The sequence below is a fragment of the Fulvia fulva genome, chromosome 13 (assembly GCF_020509005.1).
Source record: "Fulvia fulva chromosome 13, complete sequence".
Taxonomy (NCBI): Eukaryota; Fungi; Ascomycota; class Dothideomycetes; order Mycosphaerellales; family Mycosphaerellaceae; genus Fulvia; species Fulvia fulva.
Genome location: NC_063024.1, coordinates 565,819 through 588,913, shown reverse-complemented (window position 1 = coordinate 588,913; position 23,095 = coordinate 565,819). Strand labels below are relative to the sequence as shown.

General features: G+C 54.4%; 12 protein-coding genes across 12 annotated transcripts; 5 read left to right on the top strand and 7 right to left on the bottom strand.

The window, feature by feature from the left end:
- Positions 1-224: 224 nt before the first annotated feature.
- Positions 225-854, top strand: CLAFUR5_14260 (uncharacterized protein; the record flags this gene model as incomplete). Its single annotated transcript, XM_047913408.1, has 1 exon — positions 225-854. One exon carries the CDS (start codon positions 225-227, stop codon positions 852-854), a length of 630 nt encoding a protein of 209 aa, XP_047769248.1.
- A 51-nt stretch (positions 855-905) lies between these two features.
- Positions 906-1,184, top strand: CLAFUR5_14259 (Cell wall protein phiA; the record flags this gene model as incomplete). The annotated part of the gene is made up of 1 exon (XM_047913407.1): positions 906-1,184. The coding sequence occupies one exon, from the start codon at positions 906-908 to the stop codon at positions 1,182-1,184; it is 279 nt and encodes a 92-aa protein (XP_047769344.1).
- A 179-nt stretch (positions 1,185-1,363) lies between these two features.
- CLAFUR5_14258 (uncharacterized protein) lies at positions 1,364-2,056 on the bottom strand (the record flags this gene model as incomplete). The annotated part of the gene is made up of 1 exon (XM_047913406.1): positions 1,364-2,056. One exon carries the CDS (start codon positions 2,054-2,056, stop codon positions 1,364-1,366), a length of 693 nt encoding a protein of 230 aa, XP_047769585.1.
- A 114-nt stretch (positions 2,057-2,170) lies between these two features.
- On the bottom strand, positions 2,171-2,779 carry CLAFUR5_14257 (uncharacterized protein; the record flags this gene model as incomplete). The annotated part of the gene is made up of 1 exon (XM_047913405.1): positions 2,171-2,779. The coding sequence occupies one exon, from the start codon at positions 2,777-2,779 to the stop codon at positions 2,171-2,173; it is 609 nt and encodes a 202-aa protein (XP_047769566.1).
- A 392-nt stretch (positions 2,780-3,171) lies between these two features.
- Positions 3,172-4,379, bottom strand: CLAFUR5_14256 (Versiconal hemiacetal acetate esterase; the record flags this gene model as incomplete). Its single annotated transcript, XM_047913404.1, has 4 exons — positions 3,172-3,302; positions 3,412-3,563; positions 3,640-3,911; positions 3,975-4,379. 4 exons carry the CDS (start codon positions 4,377-4,379, stop codon positions 3,172-3,174), a joined length of 960 nt encoding a protein of 319 aa, XP_047769582.1.
- Positions 4,380-5,200: 821 nt separating this feature from the next.
- On the bottom strand, positions 5,201-5,777 carry CLAFUR5_14255 (uncharacterized protein; the record flags this gene model as incomplete). Its single annotated transcript, XM_047913403.1, has 2 exons — positions 5,201-5,266; positions 5,322-5,777. The coding sequence occupies 2 exons, from the start codon at positions 5,775-5,777 to the stop codon at positions 5,201-5,203; spliced, it is 522 nt and encodes a 173-aa protein (XP_047769584.1).
- A 970-nt stretch (positions 5,778-6,747) lies between these two features.
- On the top strand, positions 6,748-8,493 carry CLAFUR5_14254 (N amino acid transport system protein; the record flags this gene model as incomplete). The annotated part of the gene is made up of 4 exons (XM_047913402.1): positions 6,748-6,898; positions 7,111-7,452; positions 7,500-7,598; positions 7,646-8,493. The coding sequence occupies 4 exons, from the start codon at positions 6,748-6,750 to the stop codon at positions 8,491-8,493; spliced, it is 1,440 nt and encodes a 479-aa protein (XP_047769583.1).
- Positions 8,494-10,407: 1,914 nt separating this feature from the next.
- On the bottom strand, positions 10,408-11,401 carry CLAFUR5_14253 (uncharacterized protein; the record flags this gene model as incomplete). Its single annotated transcript, XM_047913401.1, has 2 exons — positions 10,408-11,315; positions 11,371-11,401. 2 exons carry the CDS (start codon positions 11,399-11,401, stop codon positions 10,408-10,410), a joined length of 939 nt encoding a protein of 312 aa, XP_047769579.1.
- A 2,543-nt stretch (positions 11,402-13,944) lies between these two features.
- CLAFUR5_14252 (Carotenoid 9,10(9',10')-cleavage dioxygenase 1) lies at positions 13,945-16,107 on the bottom strand (the record flags this gene model as incomplete). The annotated part of the gene is made up of 1 exon (XM_047913400.1): positions 13,945-16,107. The coding sequence occupies one exon, from the start codon at positions 16,105-16,107 to the stop codon at positions 13,945-13,947; it is 2,163 nt and encodes a 720-aa protein (XP_047769578.1).
- Positions 16,108-16,996: 889 nt separating this feature from the next.
- CLAFUR5_14251 (Bifunctional lycopene cyclase/phytoene synthase) lies at positions 16,997-18,984 on the top strand (the record flags this gene model as incomplete). Its single annotated transcript, XM_047913399.1, has 2 exons — positions 16,997-17,019; positions 17,133-18,984. 2 exons carry the CDS (start codon positions 16,997-16,999, stop codon positions 18,982-18,984), a joined length of 1,875 nt encoding a protein of 624 aa, XP_047769581.1.
- Positions 18,985-19,297: 313 nt separating this feature from the next.
- On the top strand, positions 19,298-21,432 carry CLAFUR5_14250 (Phytoene desaturase; the record flags this gene model as incomplete). Its single annotated transcript, XM_047913398.1, has 2 exons — positions 19,298-21,051; positions 21,393-21,432. 2 exons carry the CDS (start codon positions 19,298-19,300, stop codon positions 21,430-21,432), a joined length of 1,794 nt encoding a protein of 597 aa, XP_047769580.1.
- A 144-nt stretch (positions 21,433-21,576) lies between these two features.
- On the bottom strand, positions 21,577-22,622 carry CLAFUR5_14249 (uncharacterized protein; the record flags this gene model as incomplete). The annotated part of the gene is made up of 2 exons (XM_047913397.1): positions 21,577-22,184; positions 22,238-22,622. 2 exons carry the CDS (start codon positions 22,620-22,622, stop codon positions 21,577-21,579), a joined length of 993 nt encoding a protein of 330 aa, XP_047769521.1.
- Between the last annotated feature and the right edge of the window lie 473 nt (positions 22,623-23,095).

Here is a 23,095-nt window from a genome sequence, read left to right as displayed (position 1 = left end):
ACCCACAGCATCGTATGGCTCTATCTTCCGTCTTGGTCACGCCTCCTGGGCTTAAAGCTCTTTTGTCACATTGCAGAGCTCTGTACGACCTTCACGAACTGTACGAGGCGGCAGAATCGGTGTGTGTTGTCAATTGCGAAAGTTTCGATGCCATGTGGTACAGACCTGGGTTCCTAGTAAACTCTGGAGCGTGCATTCGCGGGTGCATGGGGACCGACACGGCTATGCAGCTAATCGACTTTGCCCTCATCGGCCTTGCCATCGCAGCCCCAACAACACATTCCGCATCCATCAAAGAAGCCACAACCTGTCCCAGGCTCCAGGGCGGCCAAGTCCTCTCAAACAACAACCAAGCGTACAAGCTCGACTGCGCCAAATGGGTCGATGCCGAAGCTGATGCCGTCCTCCGCATCGTCACGACCAAGCTCGGCTACAAAGGCTGCCTTACAGCCTGCGACGGCACAATCGACTGCGCCATCTCTCAATACATCGCAACCGACGAAGCTCAGACAAAGGGCTCTTGCACACTGTTCAAGAAGGGCGTATCGGTAAAGCAGGGAACCTCCAACTCCTGGACTCTCGCAACGAAGATCGAGAAGGAGGAAAAGCCATCACCACGCCCAGCTCCCAAGCCAAAGGATCAGACCAAGCCAAAGCCCAAGCCAAATGACCCTCTCGCACGCCCCGGGAAGGACGATAAATTCGGCCTGATCGCAATCAGTTCCGGATCCCGAGTCCACAGAACAGGCATCACAGCCGCCCACGGCAGAATCTCCATCGGCGGCAAGCAAGATGCCTCCTGCGACAAAGACTCCGACTTCGCAACCTTTTACGTCAAGGACAGCAAAGCATAACTCTACGCCGCCTCCGCCACTCCCCAGCAACTTTGGATCGACCGCAGTGGAATGGGTCAGGGTGTGTCGGGTTACACTACCGGTGCTAAGCCTACGCCACGAAATGCTGAGAGGAAGGGCTTTGCGATTAGTAAGAAGGGATACCTCGAGTTCGACGGGACTGGGACCATGGCTTGCCCGCCTGGCGAGAAGAATAAGGATGCTGGTTGGAGCATTTGGTTCACGAATGCGAAGAAGCCGGGGTTCCAGGAGGGGTGTTTGGAAGTTGCGTTGAGGGCTGTTAAAGCGGATAAGCCGGTGAGCTGTTTTTACACTTCTTCTTCTTCTTAGAAGCAGGATGGAGATGATAGTATGATTGGTTGATGCATAGCGCTGCATTGGATGCATTGTATGATCAGATGATTGGCTGCTTGCAAAGCATGTACGATAGCAGAAGAGCAGATGACGCTCCTCCATGAATGATGAGAACTGTACATATTTTGTCATCTTATGATCAATTGTCATAGCACTTACTCGGCAACCTCATCATCGTGCTCAAGAGAGTTATCGACCGCCCCATACCATCCCACCGTATCCCACATCTGCTCATCCCTCTCGGGAATACTCAAGTACCCGACCCTGACCTCTCCTAGCTCCTGGGTCAACTTCTGCTCCAACGGCGTACCTTCAAGAATCTCATCCATCGTCAACGGGCTCCATCGAGCGTGATCGCCTTCGAAGCTAGCTTCATAAGACCCAATGCCTCGAATCTCGCACCAAGTAGCGTATATCACCTTGAGGCTGCCATGTCGCTTCACAAAGGCGCGAATGTCTGCTAGATCGATCGTGCCGCCCGTGATGCGTAAACTCTCGAAAACAGGCATGGTGGTCTGCTGCAGCAAATTCTTGACAAGATCGGAGGTATCCAGCTCATACTGGTACCAAGGGAGGTCAAAGATGTAGCGACTAAGACCTTGGGTCGTGCATTTCTGGTTGACGATCTCAAGTTCCAAGTCCTGAAGAATGGCTGCATGGTTGAAGACATGCGCGAATTTGCTCGTGGTGGGCTGGTGATTATCGACCCAGACTGAGAGCTTGAGCGTCCGCAACTTGGCGATCACAGCCTGGAGGTTCGACAAGAGCTTGTCGTCGCTATTGAGGAGGTGCACAGGTAGGACGCATGAAGTTATGAGATCCTCGTTGGGCCCGAAGTATCTTCCCATGTTCAGGGTCTGGATTTCCAGACCACTGAGCGACAACGCCTCGAGTAAGATTTCCAGGTAGTCTGATTCATGCGGCGACGGCACCTTGAGCTTGAAGGCATCTGGCAATGGCCGCTAATCGTCAAATATGCCCCAGGGTCCCTTGCGAGAGGGTTCGCGCGGGCTGAAGTCACCATATTTCTGAAGCGCACGCATTGGAGAATGTGCTTGATCGGAGACAATGTTGTCCCAGATCTCGAGCTTCTTGACACGACCATGCTTCTTCAGATGGTGCAGCATCAGAAGGACATGCTGTACATATGCATTGCCAAGTGCCATCTGCTCGCCGGTAGCCATCCATCCCTCATGAAGCTCGGCGAACTCAAGGACTCTCTTTGTGTAGCTGCGCTCAATGCGCCCATACTTACGCTCCAGCTCTACCTCGTGCTCAATATCATCGTACGTAGGTATCTCGTCCACGTAAACGTTGATGTTCTGCACAGAAGGTGCGAACACGGGATGAGCAGCAACTACAACGCCCCGTTGCAGACTCTCTTTATCGGAGAGAAGTAGTGTTAAAGTGCCGAAGTGGGTGTTCGCAAAGAGTCGCGTGACATTATTATTGGCCTGTCTCGAAACCAGTCGAAGGGCACCGAGATCCTTCGAGTCAACCATTGTGCCGACTTTCTCGAACAACTCGGGTGGGAGGTCCATGATGGACGTCTTCTCGTTGGTGGCGGTCATGTCTGCTGACGTGGATTTGGGTACGTTGTCGAGTGATTCAATTCCTGGTAGAGCACTCCTGCAGGCCGTGCTGTGCGAGGGTATGTTCGAGGTAGTGGTTTGTTGTTTGGACAATGGGCGTAGTGGCTTGCTCGGAAAGGGAGTCTTGTCAGTGGCACGGACAAAGAACGCCTAAGCGTTATTGTGTGGGCCCGTTGGTCGGCATTCACTAAGGTGTTGTAGAATTTCAGGGAAGACTTGCCGAGCACATGTGGAACAGAAGAGAGAGCACATGGACGTACATAGCTGGACGTGCATCTCCGGAAATGGTTGCGCATTTTCGAGGCTCGTGAGTGCCATAACCGTGACCATACGGAACGATCCTCACCAACTGACTTCTCTTCTCCACGCCCCTACATCTGACCCTGAATCCACCCAATCCCCTGCAACAAATTCCCAATAAAAACCTGTCCCTCCGGCACAGCTGGTATGATCCAGAAGTAATGCGGCAGTCCAGGGTAATGATCGTGCTTTGTCGGGACACCTACAGTCACAGCGTCAGTGTTCCTCAGACGCCAAATGCTCCTACAGCTATAATGCCTCATGACCCTCACGGTGCCACATGCTCGGGCTGGGGAAACGAATGAACTTACCAGCCTCCTTCAACGCCGCCTCCATAACATACGCATCATCCCTCAACGGATCAAACTCACAACTCGCAAAATACGTCGGCGGGAAATTCTTATGATTCTCCTCTGCCAGAATCGTGAACGTCTCCGGATCCTTGGGATCAACCTTCGCATACCTGTTCCTCTCGTCAGCACCGCAGTCCCATTTCCCCCATCCTTACCGCCAAACCTATGCGCAAACGAATGACTCACTTGTAAAAGATCTCCATACTCTCCTTGTCAATGATTGGAGTCCCCGCCTTATTCTCGGTGTACGAGTTGTACTTGGACTTGTATTTCTCTGGCACGTTATCCCAATGCGTCGTGGCAGGGACAATAGCGACGACGCCCTTGAGGCCGGGGCCGAGGGCTGGGTCTTTCTTGATTTTGTTGGCGATTTGTAGGGCTATGGCGCCGCCGGCTGAGCCGCCGATTGTGTAGAATTTGTTCGGGTCGCCGCCGAAGGAGGAGGCGTTGGCTGCGGCCTATTGTGTTAGAATGTCAGCAATAGAATTTGATGCTGAGGCGGTTAGAGAGGCTTGACTCACCCACTTATACCCCTTCAAACAATCCTCCAACGGCACCGGATACGCCACCTCCGGCGTGAGGCGATAATCCACATTCACGACCACAGACTTGGTATGCTCCGCAATAACACCGCAGAGGATATGGTCCGAGTTGAGATCGCCCGTCATCCAGCCGCCGCCGTGGGTGTCGAAGCCAATGGGGAGTGGACCCTCGACACCTTTGGGCTTGTAGATGCGGTATTTGATGCCTTCAACGTCACCCTCGGTTACGTCAACGTTCTCGCTGAAGGGAGGCGCCATGGGCATGAGGGCTTGCACGAGGCCTTCGTACATGCCTTTGATTTCGTCGGGGGTGCCGTGCATAATGGCGCGGCCGCCGGATTGGGCTTCCCAGTCGAGCCAGGAGGTTGCGTATTCGCCTGGCATGGTGTCTGGAGATGAGGGTCTGATGTGGTGTGGAGGTGGTGAGCTGATGTCGAGATGTGACCTAGTACTGGAGGACTAGGTATGTGGAACGTTGCAGGACAAGGTATGTAGACTGTTGCAGGACAAGTCGATCAGAACACTAGAACGAGGTCAGCTCGGCTTTATACATCAAGGTTGACATGCTACTGTCGATATAGGTGCCGTTTGACCTTCGCAATGCAGGGTCTCGCTTGAAGCTTCAGAGCTTCAGCTTCAGCTCTGCAGAGCTCCTCACACTAGGCACGCCCGCCTTGGCAATTGCTTCAAGGTCAGCCGGACCTTCAACACTTCCGGATGGCCTAGAACTACCCGGTGTTGTGTACATAGCTTGATGCACGACCTTGCACGCTGAGTACTTGCAAAGGGCTTGATCTCTCTGCGCGACAGTGGTATGAGAGGTCGACGTGCGAATGATTGCAAAGAACAATACAGAGCCTGGGGCTCTTGGAGGACCTATCTCTAGGCCGCAACATGGCGATATCTTGTGCCTTGACACAGATGGTGCTGACCGTGCTCATGTGCTGAAAAAGGATGCTGCCCTACAAACGGCGGTTGTCTCACTGCTTGGCATACACGAGCCGTACCTATCGACTTGGCACTCTCCGTTGCCAGCGGTCATTGAGTAGTGCTCGTTGATCAGCCTGGTGGCCTGATGGCACAGTCAGCATTGAGGATGAAGCGCAATGCTTGTCACAGCTGTGACGTCTCGTGAGCTTGCAGACTTGTATTGGCGACGTGTTATTTTTTGAGACCTGGCCATGAAGCAGTTGTCGGTACAAGGACTATTCGAACTTCTCCCACTTCAGAACTGCCCGTGTGGGTGTGCCATCCTCAAGCTTTGTCAGTTCCTATCCAATTCAGACTGCCCAATCTCTTCTGAACCCTTGAGAACAGCCAACGTACATCAAGCAGCACATCCTGCTTCGGCTCAAGAACCATATAAGACTTGCCATCCTCCTCCAGCAAAGTCACCTTCCGCTCTTCAATCCCACCCATGCGGTTCGGATCTGTACTAATCTCCACCAACGTCGGCCAATACAGCCCACCTTCCTCAGCTTGACACAGCTTGAGATGGCCGCAGTACATAGACAGACCTCTTGCTACGTAGGCGACTTCCTTGTCAGCCGCGGTCTGCCACGGCTTCCCGGATCGCAGCTTGTGCATTCGTTCGGGTCGAGCGAGGTGTGCGGCGAGCCAGCCATTGCGTGAGATGGAAACTCTGCCCAGGGGATTCTCGCCGTGCGGTTTCGCGATCAGGGTTCGTTCGGGGCCGCTGTTGTCGAACATTTCGTAGGAGACGCATTTCCAGCCGCCTGCTATGCGGGTGCGGTGCTCGTTCCAGACGTTGTTGGTTGCCATGACCGCGAATCGAGGTTCGAAGGTCAGTGTGTCTTTACGAGTAAAAGGGAGGCGCTGATGGCGAATAGGCAATGTGACGGACGTGATCTGGGCTGCAAGGTTTCGGCGTTGCCTGCACGCACTTGCTGGACTCTTCCTTCGATCATGGACATCCCCGCTATGCGAGAGGCTGCTGCCCAGCTCGCCTCGGAGTATGGATGATGTCGGCCGCGAGAGTGGACATAGTACCATTCTTCATCGCTCGGCGAAGTCGATGAAGTGAAAGTGACCCTTGGGGGTCGTGCAGAAGAAGCCACGACCCCTGTAGTGTCTACTTCTATGCCTACGTCACCCATTGCTCCCAACAACATTGAACATGGACGTCTCTCTCGAAACCTCTTTCTGTTCCCGACACCAGACTCCCGTCTTCGGCATGTCTGGATCGATCAACCGCCAGCAGCAGGGCTCCGGTCTGCTGCGGATGCCATAGTGTTATAGTGCAGGAAATGGTCTACTCCATTCACCACTCAAGGAGACGAAGCAGCCGAACACACGTCAGAGCAGACCAAGCGCATGAGCAATGCTCAATCGCTTGCCATAGCAACAAAAAAGAAGCCTCCTCAGCCCTGTGTCACTGCCTTCCGCGAACCTCGTGTGCCAAGGCCAGAACTGCAGCTGCAGGACCCTCTCTCGCCATGACCAAGCCCTGTACGCGTCTCCGAGCATGACTTGGCCTACCTCACCTCAGGCACATGATTTGTACTGGATTGACGTTCCATACACCAAGCACTGGCAGGGGCATCGTTAGGTCCGCGGCCTACGTTCTGCAGAACTTTTGAAGTTATCGCCAATGTCTTGACTGGGCAATGGCGCACATGGCGGACCCAACTTGACGACATCATACCTGTGATGTCGTTCAGCGGTGCGATATATGTCTCTATGGTAGGACCAGCGCTGGAGAGATCACGTTTCGACACGTCACAAGCCAACAATGCCACCATCTCAATACCTATACGATACCGAAAAGACTGCTCCCAAAGATGAGCCCGGCTTTGCTTCTGACAATGACAGGAGTGAAGATCGATATGACTTGGAGCAGGTAGACACTGTACGGCGAGGAAGTTTTGTGTCTATGCAGCAAGGTACGTAGTACTGCTAGCTGCAGTGGAGAAGTTCTCAGCAACAAGAAACAGCTGGACCACATCCAGCAGGGCATTTGTAGCTTACACGTGCGTCGCGCGCGATGCCGTAGACTACACTCCCCAACATCTCACGTCGATCTCTCCAACACCCGCCTCCCCGCAAGATACAGAATCATTGATGTCGTACGCTGACAATGTATCCAGGGTGCCAGGCAGCTCCTACCAGACGCCAGGGAAATGGCAAACAGCAGTAATCTTCATCACCAACGAAGTCGGCATCGGGATCCTCAGTCTGCCGGCGGCAATGCAGACACTGGGTCTCATACCTGGCATCATAGCCATCATCGGACTTGGGCTGGTCACGACTTATACCGCGTATGTGCTGGTGCAATTCTACAGGCGCTATCCCACGGTTATGAACATTGTCGACTGCTGCCAGATAATCGGAGGCAAGCCACTGGCCCGGATCACTGCGATTGCATTTACGCTTAATCTGGCGTTGACGTGTGCTTCTGCTTGTCTTACGATGTCTATTGCGCTTAACAGCATGTCGGGTGAGTGAAAGTCTCGCAGATTGTGGGAACACGCTGACGAACTGCAGATCATGCTCTGTGCACGATTGCCTTCATTGCGCTTCCAGCCATCACATCATGGGCATTGTGCTTACCACGAAAGTTTGCCTTCATCGCACACTGCGGCAGTAAGTCTCACAGACTCTTCACATGCGTGACCGCTAACACAGCCCAGTTCCCTGCACCGTCTCCATCATCGCAGCAGTCCTCATCGTCATGATCTCCCTCGGCATCGCAGAACGCCCCCAAGGCGCCCTCCCCGGCTGGGAACGCGAAATCGTTCTCGTCGGCACCCCAACCTTCTCCCAAGGCATGTCCGCCTGCCTAAACATCGCCTTCGCCTACGCCGGCAACCAAGGCTTCGTCACAGTAATGGCAGAAATGAAGAACGCAGCCCGCGACTTCACTCCAGCCCTCATAATCCTGCAATCTTTCGCGATACCAATCTACACCATCGTCGCCGCGGTCATCTACGCCCTCGCGGGACAAGGCGTGAGGAGTCCCGCACTCGGCAGTGCACCGACACTTCCGGCTAAGATCGCGTATGGTATCCTCTTTCCGTGCCTACTCGGGACGTCTCTAGTCTTCGCCCACACAGCGATAAAATACCTCTTCGTCGTCGGCCTCCGCTTCCTGCGCGCAGACTCTGAATACGCCAAAAACACAACCCGCAGCTGGACCCTCTGGATCAGCATCGGCACAGCATTCTGGTTTTTATCCTTCATAATCGCCAACGCCGTCCCCGTCTTCGACTCCATCTTATCGATCAGCTCCGCCATCTTCGTGGCGTGGTTTACGTTTGGGATCTCGGGCGTCTTCTGGCTGTTCTTGAATTGGGACCAGCAGGGGAAGGGTTGGAGGCGGATATGTCTGGCGGGGGTGAATTGGGGCATTGTTGTGGTGACGGTTTTTGTTAATGGCGCGGGGATGTATGCGGCTGTTAGTGGGCTTTTGGCGAGGTTTGAGGATGAGAGTCAGGGGGTTAATGGGCCGTTTACGTGTGCGGATAATAGTATTTTTTAGCGACGTAGATGAGTGTAAGGACAAGCTCTTCAATCAGCCCGGGGCCAGTGTCGCCAGTGGTACTTTTTGGTGGGCATCGGATCAGGACCAATAATCGCCAGCTTGTCAAGCGTACCCAAGCAATATGCTCTTCACCCAAGACCGTCATCTCCTCACCGCTACCGCCAACCCATCAATTCCCTCTGATGCCCAACCCGTTCCTCCAATGCCACCCTAGCCATCTTCTCCACCTCCCCCGGCTCCTAACGAATCGACGCAACCTCTCCAGGCGGAAAAGGCCCCCAATCCTCGGCGTCGCACGACGCACCTCCACAAACGCCCTTTCCTCCTCTTTCCCCACCCCAAACCCTACCGCACTCCCCACCAGCAGCGCCTCCAAGCCCTCCTCGAGCGCCTTACGACCCAATTCGTGGGTTATCGTATGATTACACTCCATCACAGCAGATATTCATGAGGACACTCTTCAGACCCTCCAGGACTCGCATGGTGGCGATGTCTTGGTCGATGGAGTTTCGGGGGTCTAGACGCATGTGCATGAAGAGGTGCTGGACTTTTGATTGGATCGGCGGAGGGATCTGGAGATTGTTGGGGCGTTGGGTTAGAGGTTTGGCGTCTAGGCGTGAGAGTGGCGCTGCTGGGGGGAGCGCTAGGAGGAATGTATTCACCTCAAAAACCCACGGTAGATCTGGCGGCATGTTGACAGCAGCGCGAGACGCAGGTCCCGGCGGCAGGCTGCCTCGTGCGCGATCACAGCTGGGTTGGGCGCTGGGTCGTGGCCTTGCGTGGCTGAAGGGGCGAGATATCGACAGAGCGATCGATACGCATGGTGGGAATGCTCTTTCCAGCGTTTGTGGTTGGTGCAGAAGTAGATTTAGCCTGCGGGAGAGGTGAGAGCGTGTTCTTAGATCTGGATCCGAGGCTCGGTGGGGAGGGAGAAGAGGCCTGTGTTTCTGGCGCTGATGTCCATGGTTGCAAGAAAGGCAGAGGGTTGAAGGTACGTGTTAGTGGGCTAGAACTTACCGTGCTGTAGGAGCAAGGGATCAATGAGAATGGCTAGGCGATGTGCGACAACACTACCCCCACCGCGGTGTTTCGTTATCCACTCGCACAGCAGAATCCGAAACACCACTGCACCTTGCAACGACGCCCGAGACCTCGATCGCTTCAAGACATGCTGAACCCTCTGCCATGCAACACACCCACGCTACGTTCAAGCTACCAGGCGCTAGTCCGCCAAAGGACTCTGCAACGCTCCCACTCTCACCAAGTACACCTTATACTTCATATGCGGCCTCAGCGAGGCTGTGACAGCATTGCCTCAGCAGCAATGTTGACCCTCCTACTCTTGGCGATGCTCAAGATGCCGGTCGTGGTTGAAGGTAGTCTTGGGTGGGAAGGACCTGCTGGAGATGGCGAGTGAGCTGGGTGGGAGGGTAGGTAGTGCTTGGAAGGCCAGAGAGATGGTAGTGGGCATTCGAGTCTGCTGGTCTTTGAGCCGTATTGAAGAGTTAGATGTGGTATTGACGTTGACAAGAACTGCGCTTGATGTCTCATATTGCTTGAGTACATTTATGTCGAAGCGGTCCCTGGTACGGCGTCATATCGTCGCAAGACCACGTACTCAAGTTAAAGTCAGCACAATGCATCACAAATCGAGAAGACGTACCGCCTTCATGAGTCGAGACCATTGATTGAGAGATCATATATTACATCAAGATTAAGTTACCAACAACGCTACTCATAGTTCATCAACGACCATTCCATCATGACATGCGTCGCTCGTGACATTGCATCTGGCCGGGTATATCGCTGAAAGCACAAAGCGCCAACAGTGGTGAAAAACGATCCTACATCCTCTTTTCCCTTTCCTTTCCATTCCATCCTAGACATGGACAAGGTCATCGCATTATATGCTTAGACAGTCTCAGTAACACCGTTGGTGCCGTTGGTGCCATTGGTAGCGCTGTTGACAGGACGGTTAGCACCACTGTGCTCAGCAAGCGGTCCCTGCCCATTCTGATGATTCTTCTCATGGAAGATCGGCTCATCAGCACCATAATCATGAATAGCCAGGCCGAGATCAGCTGGGCTGATATTACGGTGACCCCAGATAAGGAGAGCACCAAAGACAGGCTTGGCGATCAGGTCGAGAACACCATAGAAAGCGGCCTCCCCATCGCTGGAGATGACGTTACCACCCTCGGAGAGACCCCAGGCGATCGGGTAGAGCGTCCACATGAAAGCGGTGAGGGAGCCACAGATGAGGAAGGCCTTACCGGCGTCGGTGCTGATGGCGTTGGCGTGGCGGCGACCCTCCCAGACGAGGATGTAGATGATCCAGAACATGGCGACGCAGCCGAAGACGAAGTAGCCCCATTTGTAGCTCGATGCGACGAGGGCGCCGACGAGACCGGTAATGATCATGACCTCGTCGACAAGAATCGCCCAGAGAATCGTTGGCCATGGCAGCGCAGCGGTCAAGAGCAGGTCCATGAGGAGGAGCGGGGTGGTGATGACCCAGTCGATGTAGCGGACGTAGTAAATTTCACGCGTGACGCCGCGGACGATGGGGTTGTCGCGCTGGAACTCGACGCGGATGGGGGTGAAGCCCAAGTGCGAGGCCATGGTGAAGTAGGCGATGGCGGCCACCATTACGACGCCCGCGGTGATGTAGTGGAAGATGCGGTCGCGGCGGGGCTTGGTGTAGGCGAGACCCATGAAGGCGAAGGCGGCGGCGGTCATGACGGCGCAGACGGCCCAGTACCAGTCGCTGCCGCGCGTGGTGAGCGCGATGTCTGCGCTTCCGCCGTTGATGATGGCGTCTGGTGTCGATGGTTAGTACGCATCGGGGAGGTTTGCGGGAATGTTGAAGCTCACCATTGACGTTCAATGCGTTGTTGCCTACCATTTTGGCTGTGGCTCCAGTGACGGTTCTGGTTGAAGGTCGACGGAGGATGAAGCTGCAAGACGCGAGGATACTGCTGGCGATGGGCGCGCTTTTGTTTTGCTGTCTAGCCACGCTAGCCTACCGGTACTGACTAACATGGATAGCTATCGTGAAATGATCTGCAGATCGCATGCATGACGTCGAGCATTTCCGAGCTTAGTACAGAAGATGCCGAGTGGCCCGTGGAGTGGAAGGCTGTGTCTTCAGCACAAGCCTTTCAGAGCTGGATCGAAGACGCTTACACGTTCGTCTGCACACCTGCCGGTATGTTCTGTTGCTCTGTTGCGGCATGGAAGCAGTATGTGCAGACGAAAGCCCTGTTCAGCATCACGCATTGGTACACAGCAAAGCCCGCAAGCCTTGCCCTCTGCAACGCCGTGTGATGAGCTCCACCATACGTCCGCGGCATTGGTCAGCTCTGGCGCTCGATGCGTGGTGGCGCCTCGAAGTGTGATGGACTTTATGGTGTGCGGAACTTCAAGGAAGAGATGAGGTCAGAAGACAATGCTCGCGCTAGTCGCGAACCTTCTTCGCACTCAGATCTTGGCGCTCGCGTTCGATTCGTCCAAGCAACAACGATCGACGCGGGAAAAGCTTGCCTTCCGGCACGAGATATCAGAATCCACTCTTATGCATTTTTGCCAGCCACATTGTTTCTGTGTTTGTGTGGGAGGTGCACATGATATGGCGATCGGGCGCGTCGACTTCTGGCGGCTGAGTTGATGAGGAAGTTGTCGGCCGAAGTCGCTGGAGAAGAAATGCGGCGTTGTTTCGCGACAGACTTCCTTCCTCGGGATCCGAGACGGCAAGAGCTCGCGGTGCGTTATGACTCGTCGCGGAAGGGACGAGGCTGCAAGTGACCACAGGTGCACAGTAGCAGAGCTCCCGACGATCTGCTCTCACATTCGGTTCGGCACATCATACCAAGATCCTCTTCTTCCTTCGGAGCTCGGGCCGGCCGACTACAAACAAGCCGATGCCTGCTACTCACGACACACCTCGTAGCCAACATTCCATCCTATGCTCATCATGAACATAGGACCCGATGCCAAAACAACCACACGAGCGACAACACTCGGTTTCACGCACGAAGTGGTCCGATACTTCTCACAAAGGACCGTGACATAAATCTCCAGATCACACGCCAGCCGGCAGATCTCCAGCCAAAATGCAAGCCATCAACGGCACCTCTAGCGCCTGTGTCTGATCAGCACTTTTGACCCAAGCCCCAAGGCCGTACACTGCGTACAGGTGCCTGACCAGCACTAACAAGGCACGCAAGGATCCTGCCAAGGCAAAGCAGCAGCAGTAGTAGTAGCTCCTCCTCCTCCCCTCTCCTCACCAAGCAGCAACGACTGCTTTGGGCTGGCGTACAGCCGTACGGTACATGCAGCTTCGGCTATTGACTTCACCTCCTCTTCTTCACGTCACGCGAGCCTCGCGAGGATTTACATCTTGGCTCTTGGACGTTGCTGCTCGTGCAGAACGATTGGGAACAGCAAAGACTGACGAGCATGTCTCAAGTGTAGCTACTACTGTAGCATTGATATCGATATGGGATCAGCGTCTGCGTCGCCAATGTCAACCGAGCTTTGCTGGATGAAGATGATCCTCCATGGCGGATACCACAAACCATTATCAAGTCGGACAGGCAAAAAGTACATCGACGACGCAGAGCACAACAGTCAACCACGACGGCATGTTGAAGCCACTTAGGACGAAGTCTTGTTTAATGAGAACACAGCAAAACCTAGAGAACCTGCTCCTCCACAACCACCTTGCCCAGGCTACGAATCATAGCACACAACGAGCAAGGCCAAACCCAGCAAAACGACCACCACCGTAGTTCGTTCACCGCACTCTTCTCAAAATCCCCTCAACATCAACATCATCCCGAGTCCTCAGTCCACATCAACGGTCCAAAGCGCCATTAACGCAACGCATTAGAACTCAAATCGTACTCACAGAACAGATTTCGACGCAGAAGAACCAAGACCTATTGTCAAGGGAACCATACGTAGCAAAACAACAATGCGAGGCACAATGGCGACCGACTAACAAATGCCACCGCCGCACCCAAGAATGGGTACGGCAAGTGCGGATGCAGTCGGAAATGTTTTTTGACTGACTGAGCCATTGTGCCTTGCACTGTTGTCGAATGGGCTTGATGTGCAACACGGATGTATACGTTCTACCTGCTTCACGTCATCACGAGTGGCTCCGTCATTAAAAGGAAGGAATGATATTCACACACAGGCTTGAGGCAAAGAGATGAGTGGGACGCATCATGCGCACCAGTAGATATGTTCGGGTAACAACATTTCTTCATCATTATGCATTGCCAACAACAACATCGTCAAGCGCCTATACTCGGCGCCACCTAAGTGGTATCTCCATCTCCATGCAATGTATTCCCAATCCAAGCAAAGACGCCCACCCATATGCACATGTATACAATACATCCTATCCGTCATCACACATCAACAAGTCTCCCAATCCCGACCTCAACCCAGCATCCTCTCCACCCAATCCCTAATCCTCATCCACGCCCCCCTCTCCCTCGCCTCCAGCGCCCTCGCCGTAGTGCGAATACTATCCACAGCCCTCTGCCCCCTCACCTCCTCAGCCGAGAACCACGTCCCATGCAGACCGTAGGGCACGCGCTGCGGCAAATGCACCCTCGCAACCAGAGTCGTCATATCCCTCGCATCAAGAATCCACAGCTCGCTCTTCGCTCTCGCCCTTGGGTCCGAGTCCTTCGGGACATCACCGTTTGTAAGGAGCTGGGACTCGTCGAAAGCGTAGAAGAGGAGCCAGCCGTCGTCTTCGGCGACGTTAGTAGAGGCAGGAACGAAACGTGGCTCCTGCGCGAACCAACCCTTCGGCATGCGGAAGACTTGGATTGGGTCGTTGAGGTCCTCGCTCTCGAGGATCTGAGCCATGGAGCGGGAGTCGACGACGCCTGTGACGCTTATGGGTGGGTGTTCTTTACCTCTGGCTATCAGACTGCCCGCGTCGATTTTGACGAGCGCATCGATCTTGGCAGCTTTACCGAGTGCGGAGCCGAAGTCTGTGGTTGTCGTGCTGCAGCCGTAGATGTAACGGGCTTGGACCATTTCCACGTCGGGGCGGACGGAGGGGAATTCGAGGGGGATGGCGGCGAGGGCCCATTGGTGGGTGATGTTCTTGGTTTGGAGGTCGAAGTGGTAGTAGTAGAGGCGGCATTGGTCTTCGTTGAAAAGGTCGTCGTCGTCTGCTAGAGGTTGCGAGTTTGATCTGATGCGGAGGAGAGGCTCTTTCTCATCCGAGGGCGACTCTACGGCGTGGTCGTAGTATGTCTGTTCGCGGTCGGCGTCGTACTTTGAGAAGAAAGGCATACGCTTCCGTGCTGCTGCGACGACCTTTTGCTTCTTCTCGACGGGTGGAGCGATATTGCCTGCGGCGAAAATGACAGTGGCAGTCGTCAGACGGCAGGCAAGCATGTTCACGCCTGTGACCCCTCCAGCGCTACTGCTGTCATCCCAAGTGTTGGCGATGTGGAAGATGCAGCACGCGTCTGTTTCAAACCATTGCGTCTTCTCCGGATGTCGCCGCGGGAAGACTCCAAACCGTGAAGGCTTGCTGGAGTTGTATGTGACGGGTGGTAGACCTTTGAGCTGGTTGACAGGATCAAGACTCAGTGGTAGATCCATGATCACAGTATGTGTTGAAGAGACTCCAAAGTCATGCATCATCTTCGCGCTCTTGACACCAGGTACGGCGGCATTCAAGATCTTGTCTTGCCTGGCCTTGTATGCTCTCAGCGGTGTTGAATCCAGCTCTGCATGCGGCGACTGTGGTATGATGCTGTACTGCACGAACGGTGGCGCAAAGCTGGAGTGAAACATGAGCATTTCCTTGGTGAGCGGATCGACCTTGGGGTGTGCTGTGGTCCATTCCCTCATGAAGCTGAACAATCCGCCGTCCTGTCCCAACACTGTCTCTTTACCAGCAACCTCTCTCTTCGGTTCTCCCTCTGCTTCCGCACCATCGTACCAGCCGACAGTCTCCAGGCCTGGGAGCTGTATTCTCATCGGCGGACCACTTTCGCACGTTGCCAATGCTCTTCCATCGTGAAACACTAGATTCGTATTCGCCACGCTGATCTTCTTGATCTTCTGTTTACTGCCAGGCAGGTGACTGAGTATGACCAGCAATATTGTCCGTAGGATCCGAAGTGTCACGTATATGAAGCTCGCCACAGGATTGACCAATGTCGCTATACTCGGTAGTATGGGGACCTTCAACCTCGGACTTGAGAGTGTGTTCAAGTACAGATCGGTGAGGACGAATTGGTTCACAAACTCGGGTGTCACGTGTCCAGTCTCATCGTCTCTCGTGAAAGACACGCCGGACAACATGCCATCGCCATCGAACCAATGCGCATCACGTCCGAGGTCCTCGTTCGATACGGGATTGCTGCCATTGCGAACGTACTCGCTGTCTGCGAGCTCCTCCGGTATTACACCACCATATGTACACGGCGTGAGTGGTAGCGTCTGCTGTATGGGTGCGAAGTTGCCAGTGAGGTAGGGATGTCGCGGCAGAGGCGTGCGTTCGATGTTGTCGGAGAAGGTTCGCTTTCGCTTGAGGCTGGCGGGTCGAAGTGACTGCGGCTGGTCGAACATGCTCAATCAATGCCTTGATGAGCCGCTCGCTGTACAGAGACGCAACAACACAACAAGTGGAGCAGTAAGCATTAGAAACAGCTCCTCATTCAAGCCAAGCGTGAGCACATGAGAGAGAGAGAGTTAGGATGCTAGTGGAGGTGTGTTTGGGTTGGTTTGGCCTCCTCTTTCCCGTTTCACGTCCCAGCGGCGGGAAGCATGTCGCTTCAACAAGATCAAGCAGACTTCGCTTTCACATGCTGCCGACGACGGCCCTTCGCATCACTATGCGATCTTGCAAGTGGAGCTCTCAGACGACGCCTCTCGTGTTGTCGCCTGTTTCTGCCGTAATGTCCCCGCACCACGCTGCACGTCTTCTGCATGCTCGATCAAGGCACAAGCACGTGACAAGCTCTCAAGCTCTGCCATCTGCAAGGTGATGATGACGTCTGCTGGAAACACTCTCATCACTCCACTGCACATGACACCCGGAACTCTGCTGAGCTCGACTGGCCTGCAGAAAGTGTGGTATCGCCATCTCGCTTGTGCCTCATGATATATGGCATAGTGCATCGCCGGATCTCTGCACTACTGTTATGCCGATTTTATGATGCGGCGTCGTTGTTCCTCAGCTCCCTCTCAACCACAACCGCCGAGCCAAGCATCTTCCTTCGCTGGCGAGTGCCTCCGCGGCCGGCTGGGATTGGTGCGCATGCTTTCCAGTTGGTCATCACTCACACTCCAACAGTCTACTTGCGACGTCCTGGACGGTCGAGAACAATGAGCGACTTCGCGGCATTGTTGTAATGGCAAACACAATCGCGGGAAGCATATCGCCGTTACTCTTTCATTCATCGCCCACCTCTCGAACGCCCGGACCTCTCACGTCTTCCGTGCAGTGGCTGCGGACATGGGCTACGACTATGCGCTGGTGTATGTGTGAAGAAACCCTACCTTACCCGTCCATTGCATTGCATTGCCTTGCTTTACGATCTGCAGCACATGTGGAAGAAGAGTACAGAATTACTTACACGACTTGTGCGTAGACATCTCACCTACACCATCCCGCCGGCTCTCCTCCTCACGGTCCTCTATTACCCGCTCTTGACTCGTCTCGACCTCTACCGCATTGCCTTCCTGATCACGATTGCTGTTGTTGCGACGATACCATGGGACAGCTACCTCATCCAGACCAACGTCTGGTCGTATCCTCCGAACGTCATTATCGGTCCAAAGCTTTACCACATCCCACTTGAGGAGGTCTTCTTCTTCGTCATTCAGACCTACAACACAACGTTGCTCTACTTGATCGCAAGCAAGCCGGTACTGAAGGAGACATACCTGGTCAAGGAAGATCGCAAGACGAGGGCAGGGCAAAGATGGAAGTACATGAAGCTGGGTGGGCAGATGGCCTTGTCGCTGCTGCTCAGGAAGTCTATCGACTTCGTGAAGGCCAACAAGGAGAGGACATATCTTGGCCTCATACTGCTTTGGGCGCTACCTTTCCTCCTGCTACTATGGAGTTTGGCATACCAGTTCATCATCTCGTTGCCGCTGTACTGCACTGCGCTTCCAATTGCTCTACCAACGCTATACCTCTGGGTCGTGGACACATTAGCTCTGAAGCGTGGAACGTGGGTCATTGAATCTGGAACGAAGACCGGCTTGACACTCTGGCCTGGGTTGGAGATTGAGGAAGCACTCTTCTTTCTGCTAACGAACATGTTGATCGTCTTTGGACTTTTAGCCTTCGACAATGCTGTGGCTGTTCTTACAGCCTTTCCAGCGCACTTCCCACAAGTCCCGAACCTACCTTCGCCTGTGCTACTCGTTCGCGCCCTGCTTCTACCATCTTACGCGTACGACGACGATCGCATACTCGGTCTCCAACAAGCCGTCACTCGACTCGAGCGCAAGTCGCGAAGCTTCTTCCTCGCGAGCAGCACCTTTCAGGGCCGATTACGAATCGATCTGATCATTCTGTACAGCTTCTGCCGAGTCGCGGACGATCTGATTGACAATGCCAAAAGTCCGAAGGAAGCGCAAGAGTGGGTCAAGAAGCTGCGGAGGTACTTGGACTTGTGCTATGGAGCACCCGAGATGAACAAAGACGGAAAGGCTGTCCAGCCTCAAGACGCGAATCAAGGATATGCGACAATATACGTTATGCAGAACTTCCCTCCAGAGACACAGCTTACGCTGCTGCTGATGCCTACGCGGCGACTTGGGAAGGAGCCACTGTACGAGCTACTCCGAGGATTCGACATGGACTTGATTTTCACAGAGAAGAAGGAAGGTGTCAATGGACCGATCAAGAGCGAGGATGATCTCGACCTATACGGCGCGAGAGTTGCTGGCACAGTGGCATTGCTATGCATACAACTGGTCCTCCACCACTACCCAGGCACGAAGGATGCGAGAGCCAAACGACTAATGGCTGCCGGCCACGACATGGGCATAGCCTTGCAATACATCAACATCGCTCGCGACTTCGGAGTCGATGCCGAGATTGGACGCTGCTACGTCCCACCCGCATGGCTCAAGAAGGAGAAACTCACGCCTGAAGCCTTCACAGCAGGCCTCATGAAAGTCGCAAACAACACCAAATCCGGCAGCACGGGAGGCGTGGACGACTTCTTCCTTAAGAAGGTCGAGACAGTCCGTGGGAGACTGCTGGATCGTGGCTTCGACTTTTACAAGAATAGCGTGAGAGCGATAGAAAAGCTGCCGAAGCCCGCGAGAGCGCCGATGAGAGTGGCTGTGGAGAGCTATATGCAGATTGGCAGGGAGATGAGGACGCCTGGCTATCGGGTGAAAGCTGGACGGGCGACTGTGCCGAGATGGAAGAGGATAGCAGTCGCTTGGAAAGCTTTGTTGGGACCGAGGAGGGATGCATAAGCTAGTAGGAGTAATGTGTATAGAGCATTCGCATTCGCATTTGCAGATACAGTTATGGTGGGGTGTATTCATGGAGGACAATGCATGCATAGCGCTAGATACCCTTCGATGCGAGATTGGTGAACACCTGATGCTCAAGTGACCATCATACGATCTACAATGAGACTTCACTAGGTTGCACATCGACAGCCTGATCCATCTGCTGACATCGTACAGTATCCGTGCTTCCGTGGGTCCACTCTGCCCTCTCTTCGAGATACGTATGGTATCTCGGAACCCGGAAAGATCGCAAGCCATTCGATCTCTTGGCAGCATGGTGTTTGCGTCATTAAGCTTCCCGCCAGCCCCACTTCCATGCATCGTCGACCTTGCATGTCAAGATCTCCCACCCCGTTTCCACCACCACTTCCACAATGCAACTACCGACAACTACCATATCCACGGCGCCTACCGTATCTCCCAGATGGCCCCCAATGCCACCCCCCAAAAGACCGCCCTAATCATCGGCGCCGGCGTCGGCGGCGTCAGCACCGCCGCCCGCCTCGCGCACGCCGGCTTCCGCGTCACCGTCCTCGAAAAGAACTCCTTCACCGGCGGGCGCTGCTCGCTTCTGTACGCGGATGGGCACCGTTTCGATCAGGGCCCTTCGTTGTTGTTGCTGCCGGACCTGTTTCGGAGGACGTTTGCAGAGCTGGGAACGAGTTTGCAAGAGGAGGGCGTGGAGTTGGTGAAGTGTGAGCCGAATTATATTGTGCATTTCCATGATGGGGAGAAGTTTCGATTGAGTAGTGATTTGAGCGTGATGAAGGGGGAGGTGGAACGCTGGGAGGGGAAGAGCGGGTATGAGCGGTATTTGGGGTTTTTGGGGGAGGCGCATAGGCATTATGAGTTGAGTGTGCGGGAGGTTCTTTTGAGGAATTTTTATGGGGTGGTGAGTATGTTGCGGCCTGAGTTTTTGCGGCATTTGATTGAGTTGCATCCTTTCGAATCGATTTGGACTCGCGCGTCGAAGTACTTCTGGACGGAGCGCTTGAGGAGGGTGTTTACGTTTGGGAGTATGTATATGGGGATGTCGCCGTTTGATGCGCCGGGGACGTATTCGTTGCTGCAGTATACTGAGTTGGCGGAAGGGATTTGGTATCCTGTTGGCGGGTTTCATAAAGTGGTGGAGGCGCTTGTGGGGGTTGGGGAGAGGAAGGGGGTGGAGTTTAGGATGAGTACGCCTGTGAGGAGGATTCTGCTTGATGCCAGTGGGAGTAAGACGGAGGGAGTGGAGTTGGAGAGTGGAGAGGTGTTGAAGGCGGATGTGGTGGTGAATAATTCGGATCTGGTCTATGCATACAACAACCTGCTACCGCAGAGCGAGAGCGCGAAGAAGGCTGCTTATGCGGAGGCGCTGGAGAAGAGGCCGGGGAGTTGTTCCAGTATTAGCTTTTACTGGGCGCTGGATAGGAAGGTGCCGGAGTTGGAGGCGCATAATATCTTCCTAGCGGACGAGTACCGGGAGAGTTTCGATTCGATTTTCCAGAAGCACCTGATACCAGATGAGCCGAGCTTTTACGTCAATGTCCCCAGCAGAGTGGACCCTACTGCGGCGCCGGAGGGGAAGGATACAGTCGTGGTGCTTGTGCCGGTGGGACATCTCGTGGATGACGAACGATCAAGATACGAAAACACCTCAAACGGCACAGCAACATCCAACGGCCACCTCAAAGATGCCTCACCATCCAATCAGACAGGCTTCACCCCAACCTCAACCCAAAACTGGCCCTCCATGATCGCCCTCGCCCGCAAAACAATCCTCACCACAATCGCCACCCGCACCGGCGTAGACCTAACCCCCCTCATAAGCACCGAACTAACCAACGACCCCACAACCTGGCGCTCCCGCTTCAACCTCGACAAAGGCGCCATCCTAGGCCTCTCGCACTCCTTCTTCAACGTCCTCTGCTTCCGGCCCTCGACAAAAGCCCGCCGCGCCGGTCCCCTCGATGATCTCACCCGCGGCCTAGGACCGTTGGGGACGGTAGTGCAGGTTGTGGGGGATGCGTTCAGAGGCGAGGGCAGGTTTGTGGAGGGGTTGTATATGGTGGGTGCGAGTGCGCATCCTGGGACGGGGGTGCCGATTGTGTTGGCGGGTGGGGCGTTGGTGGCGGAGCAGGTTTTGGGGGATTTGGGGATGGGGGTGCCGTGGAGGAGGGTTGAGAGGGAGAGTGGGAAGGGGAGGTTGGATGTGGTTAGGAGGCCGAGCTGGTTTGATCGGTTGAGTGGGATTGCGGCTGTTATTGGGGTGGGGGTGCTGGGGTGGGTGGTGATGTTGTTTGTGGCGTGGCTTGGGGTGGGGACGAGTTGAGGACTTCACATTACTGTGGATTTCGGTGACGACCTATCTCAAGTGGTCACCATAGATTCAGTCTGCTCGCTCTGACTCCTCAATACTGCAAGTAGAAAGTTGCAGCACCACAACACCATCGAGCCATGCTCATCCACCTAAACGGAGGCGACCGCATTCGCACAACTCCTTGCACATGCCAGGTAGCGGTGATCAACACCATCACTGGAACCATGACAACAGAAAGTGTACATCGCAACTCAACGATCTTCGCACCGAGCACGAGCCGCCTCAGTCCACTCGACATTCTCCTCAACATCTTCCTCCGCCAACCGCTCACCTTCCCTACTGTAGCCTTGTCGAGCAGCGTGAACGCAGACGCCACAACATCCACAGCCCCACAGCGTCGGATCGCAGTGTCTACAACGCGCGACACCTCCTTTCAAACCGCAACACCCGCCCCATACGTCTCCATGCACTCTATACCCTGCCAGACACAGAGGCTTCGTCGGTGCTGTTAGCTCCTCCGCTTTCGCTGCGAAGGTGCCGGCTGCCATCTTCTTCTCGAGCTCGTCGTATATACACCCTGATGAGCATGGTTGATAGCGGTGTGAGAAAGGGAATTGGGGCATTGTCTTCATGGCGTCGAGGACTATGTACAGTTCGAAGCAGGAGAGGAAGTCTGGTTCGAGGTGCTTGGTTCGCAACAAGTCGAAGAGCTCGTAGGTGGCCAGCTCGGCGACGTGGCAGGTCGAGTCGCAAGTGTTGTTGGGGTGTGATCGTCGAGCCCAGATGAAGGTTTTGATGGTGGTTTTGATGAATTGGTCGATTTTGTAGAAGCGATACTCCTTGTCCGATTGCAACATCTCTGAGCAGAAAGCATTAGCGACGTTTCACCTTCCTGGTATGCCGTTGACTTACCAAAAGCAAGCTTGAAGTTCTCCTCAAGGTTTCCATATTGACACTCATCACTATCAAGTTTCGCTTCACCAGTGCTATACAACAGCATCCGACGGCAGATAGTCGAGAACTTCCCATCAAACTCCATTTGGCGGCAGACGGTGAGCGACCTAGCGAGCTTCAAAGCGTCTGTCACAGCTTCCATGTTCCGTACCCACAGTCGTGCAGCGAGCTGGATTCTGTCCTTGCAGAGGTACTTGTCTGCGAGATTGACCACGTCTACCAAGTCGTGAGTACACAGAGCATCTGGGACTTGGTCATTACGGTAATGCAGCACATTCAAGAGGATGATGAGGGCGTTGGCATCGTCTTCAGGTAGTGGGATCTCAAGGCTGGAGTCGTTCATAAGTCTGCGCCCTTCGCTGAGACTTGGGCTGAATAGCGCGGCAAAGACAGGGGAGGCGAGAGTGAGTACGGTGGCGGATGCACGTAAGTGGTAGCTGCGAGGATGTTAGTTGAGCCTTTGGAGTATGAGATGCTTGTTCTCACGTCTGAGCTGCGCGCTAGATATTCTTTGAAGAGCAGAGGAAGACTACGTTGCTGTTCGGCACGATGTCTACCTCTTTGACCGTCGGAGTTGGTGCCACCATAGTTTCGACTTGCGTAATGCTGGTGCATGCTTCTCAGAAAAAGTCCCTCCCCCACTCACTCGCTATATACGGGTGAGCTCGGTGAGATGTTGTTTGCTTGACAAATCACTGCGTCAACTTCAAGCCCACATTCGCTTTATGCTTTGACAGAGTTGTTGACCTAGTCTTCATAACGTATTCCTAGAACGATCAGTCCGGCAGCAACATGCCTTGCCGGACAAACGTGTTT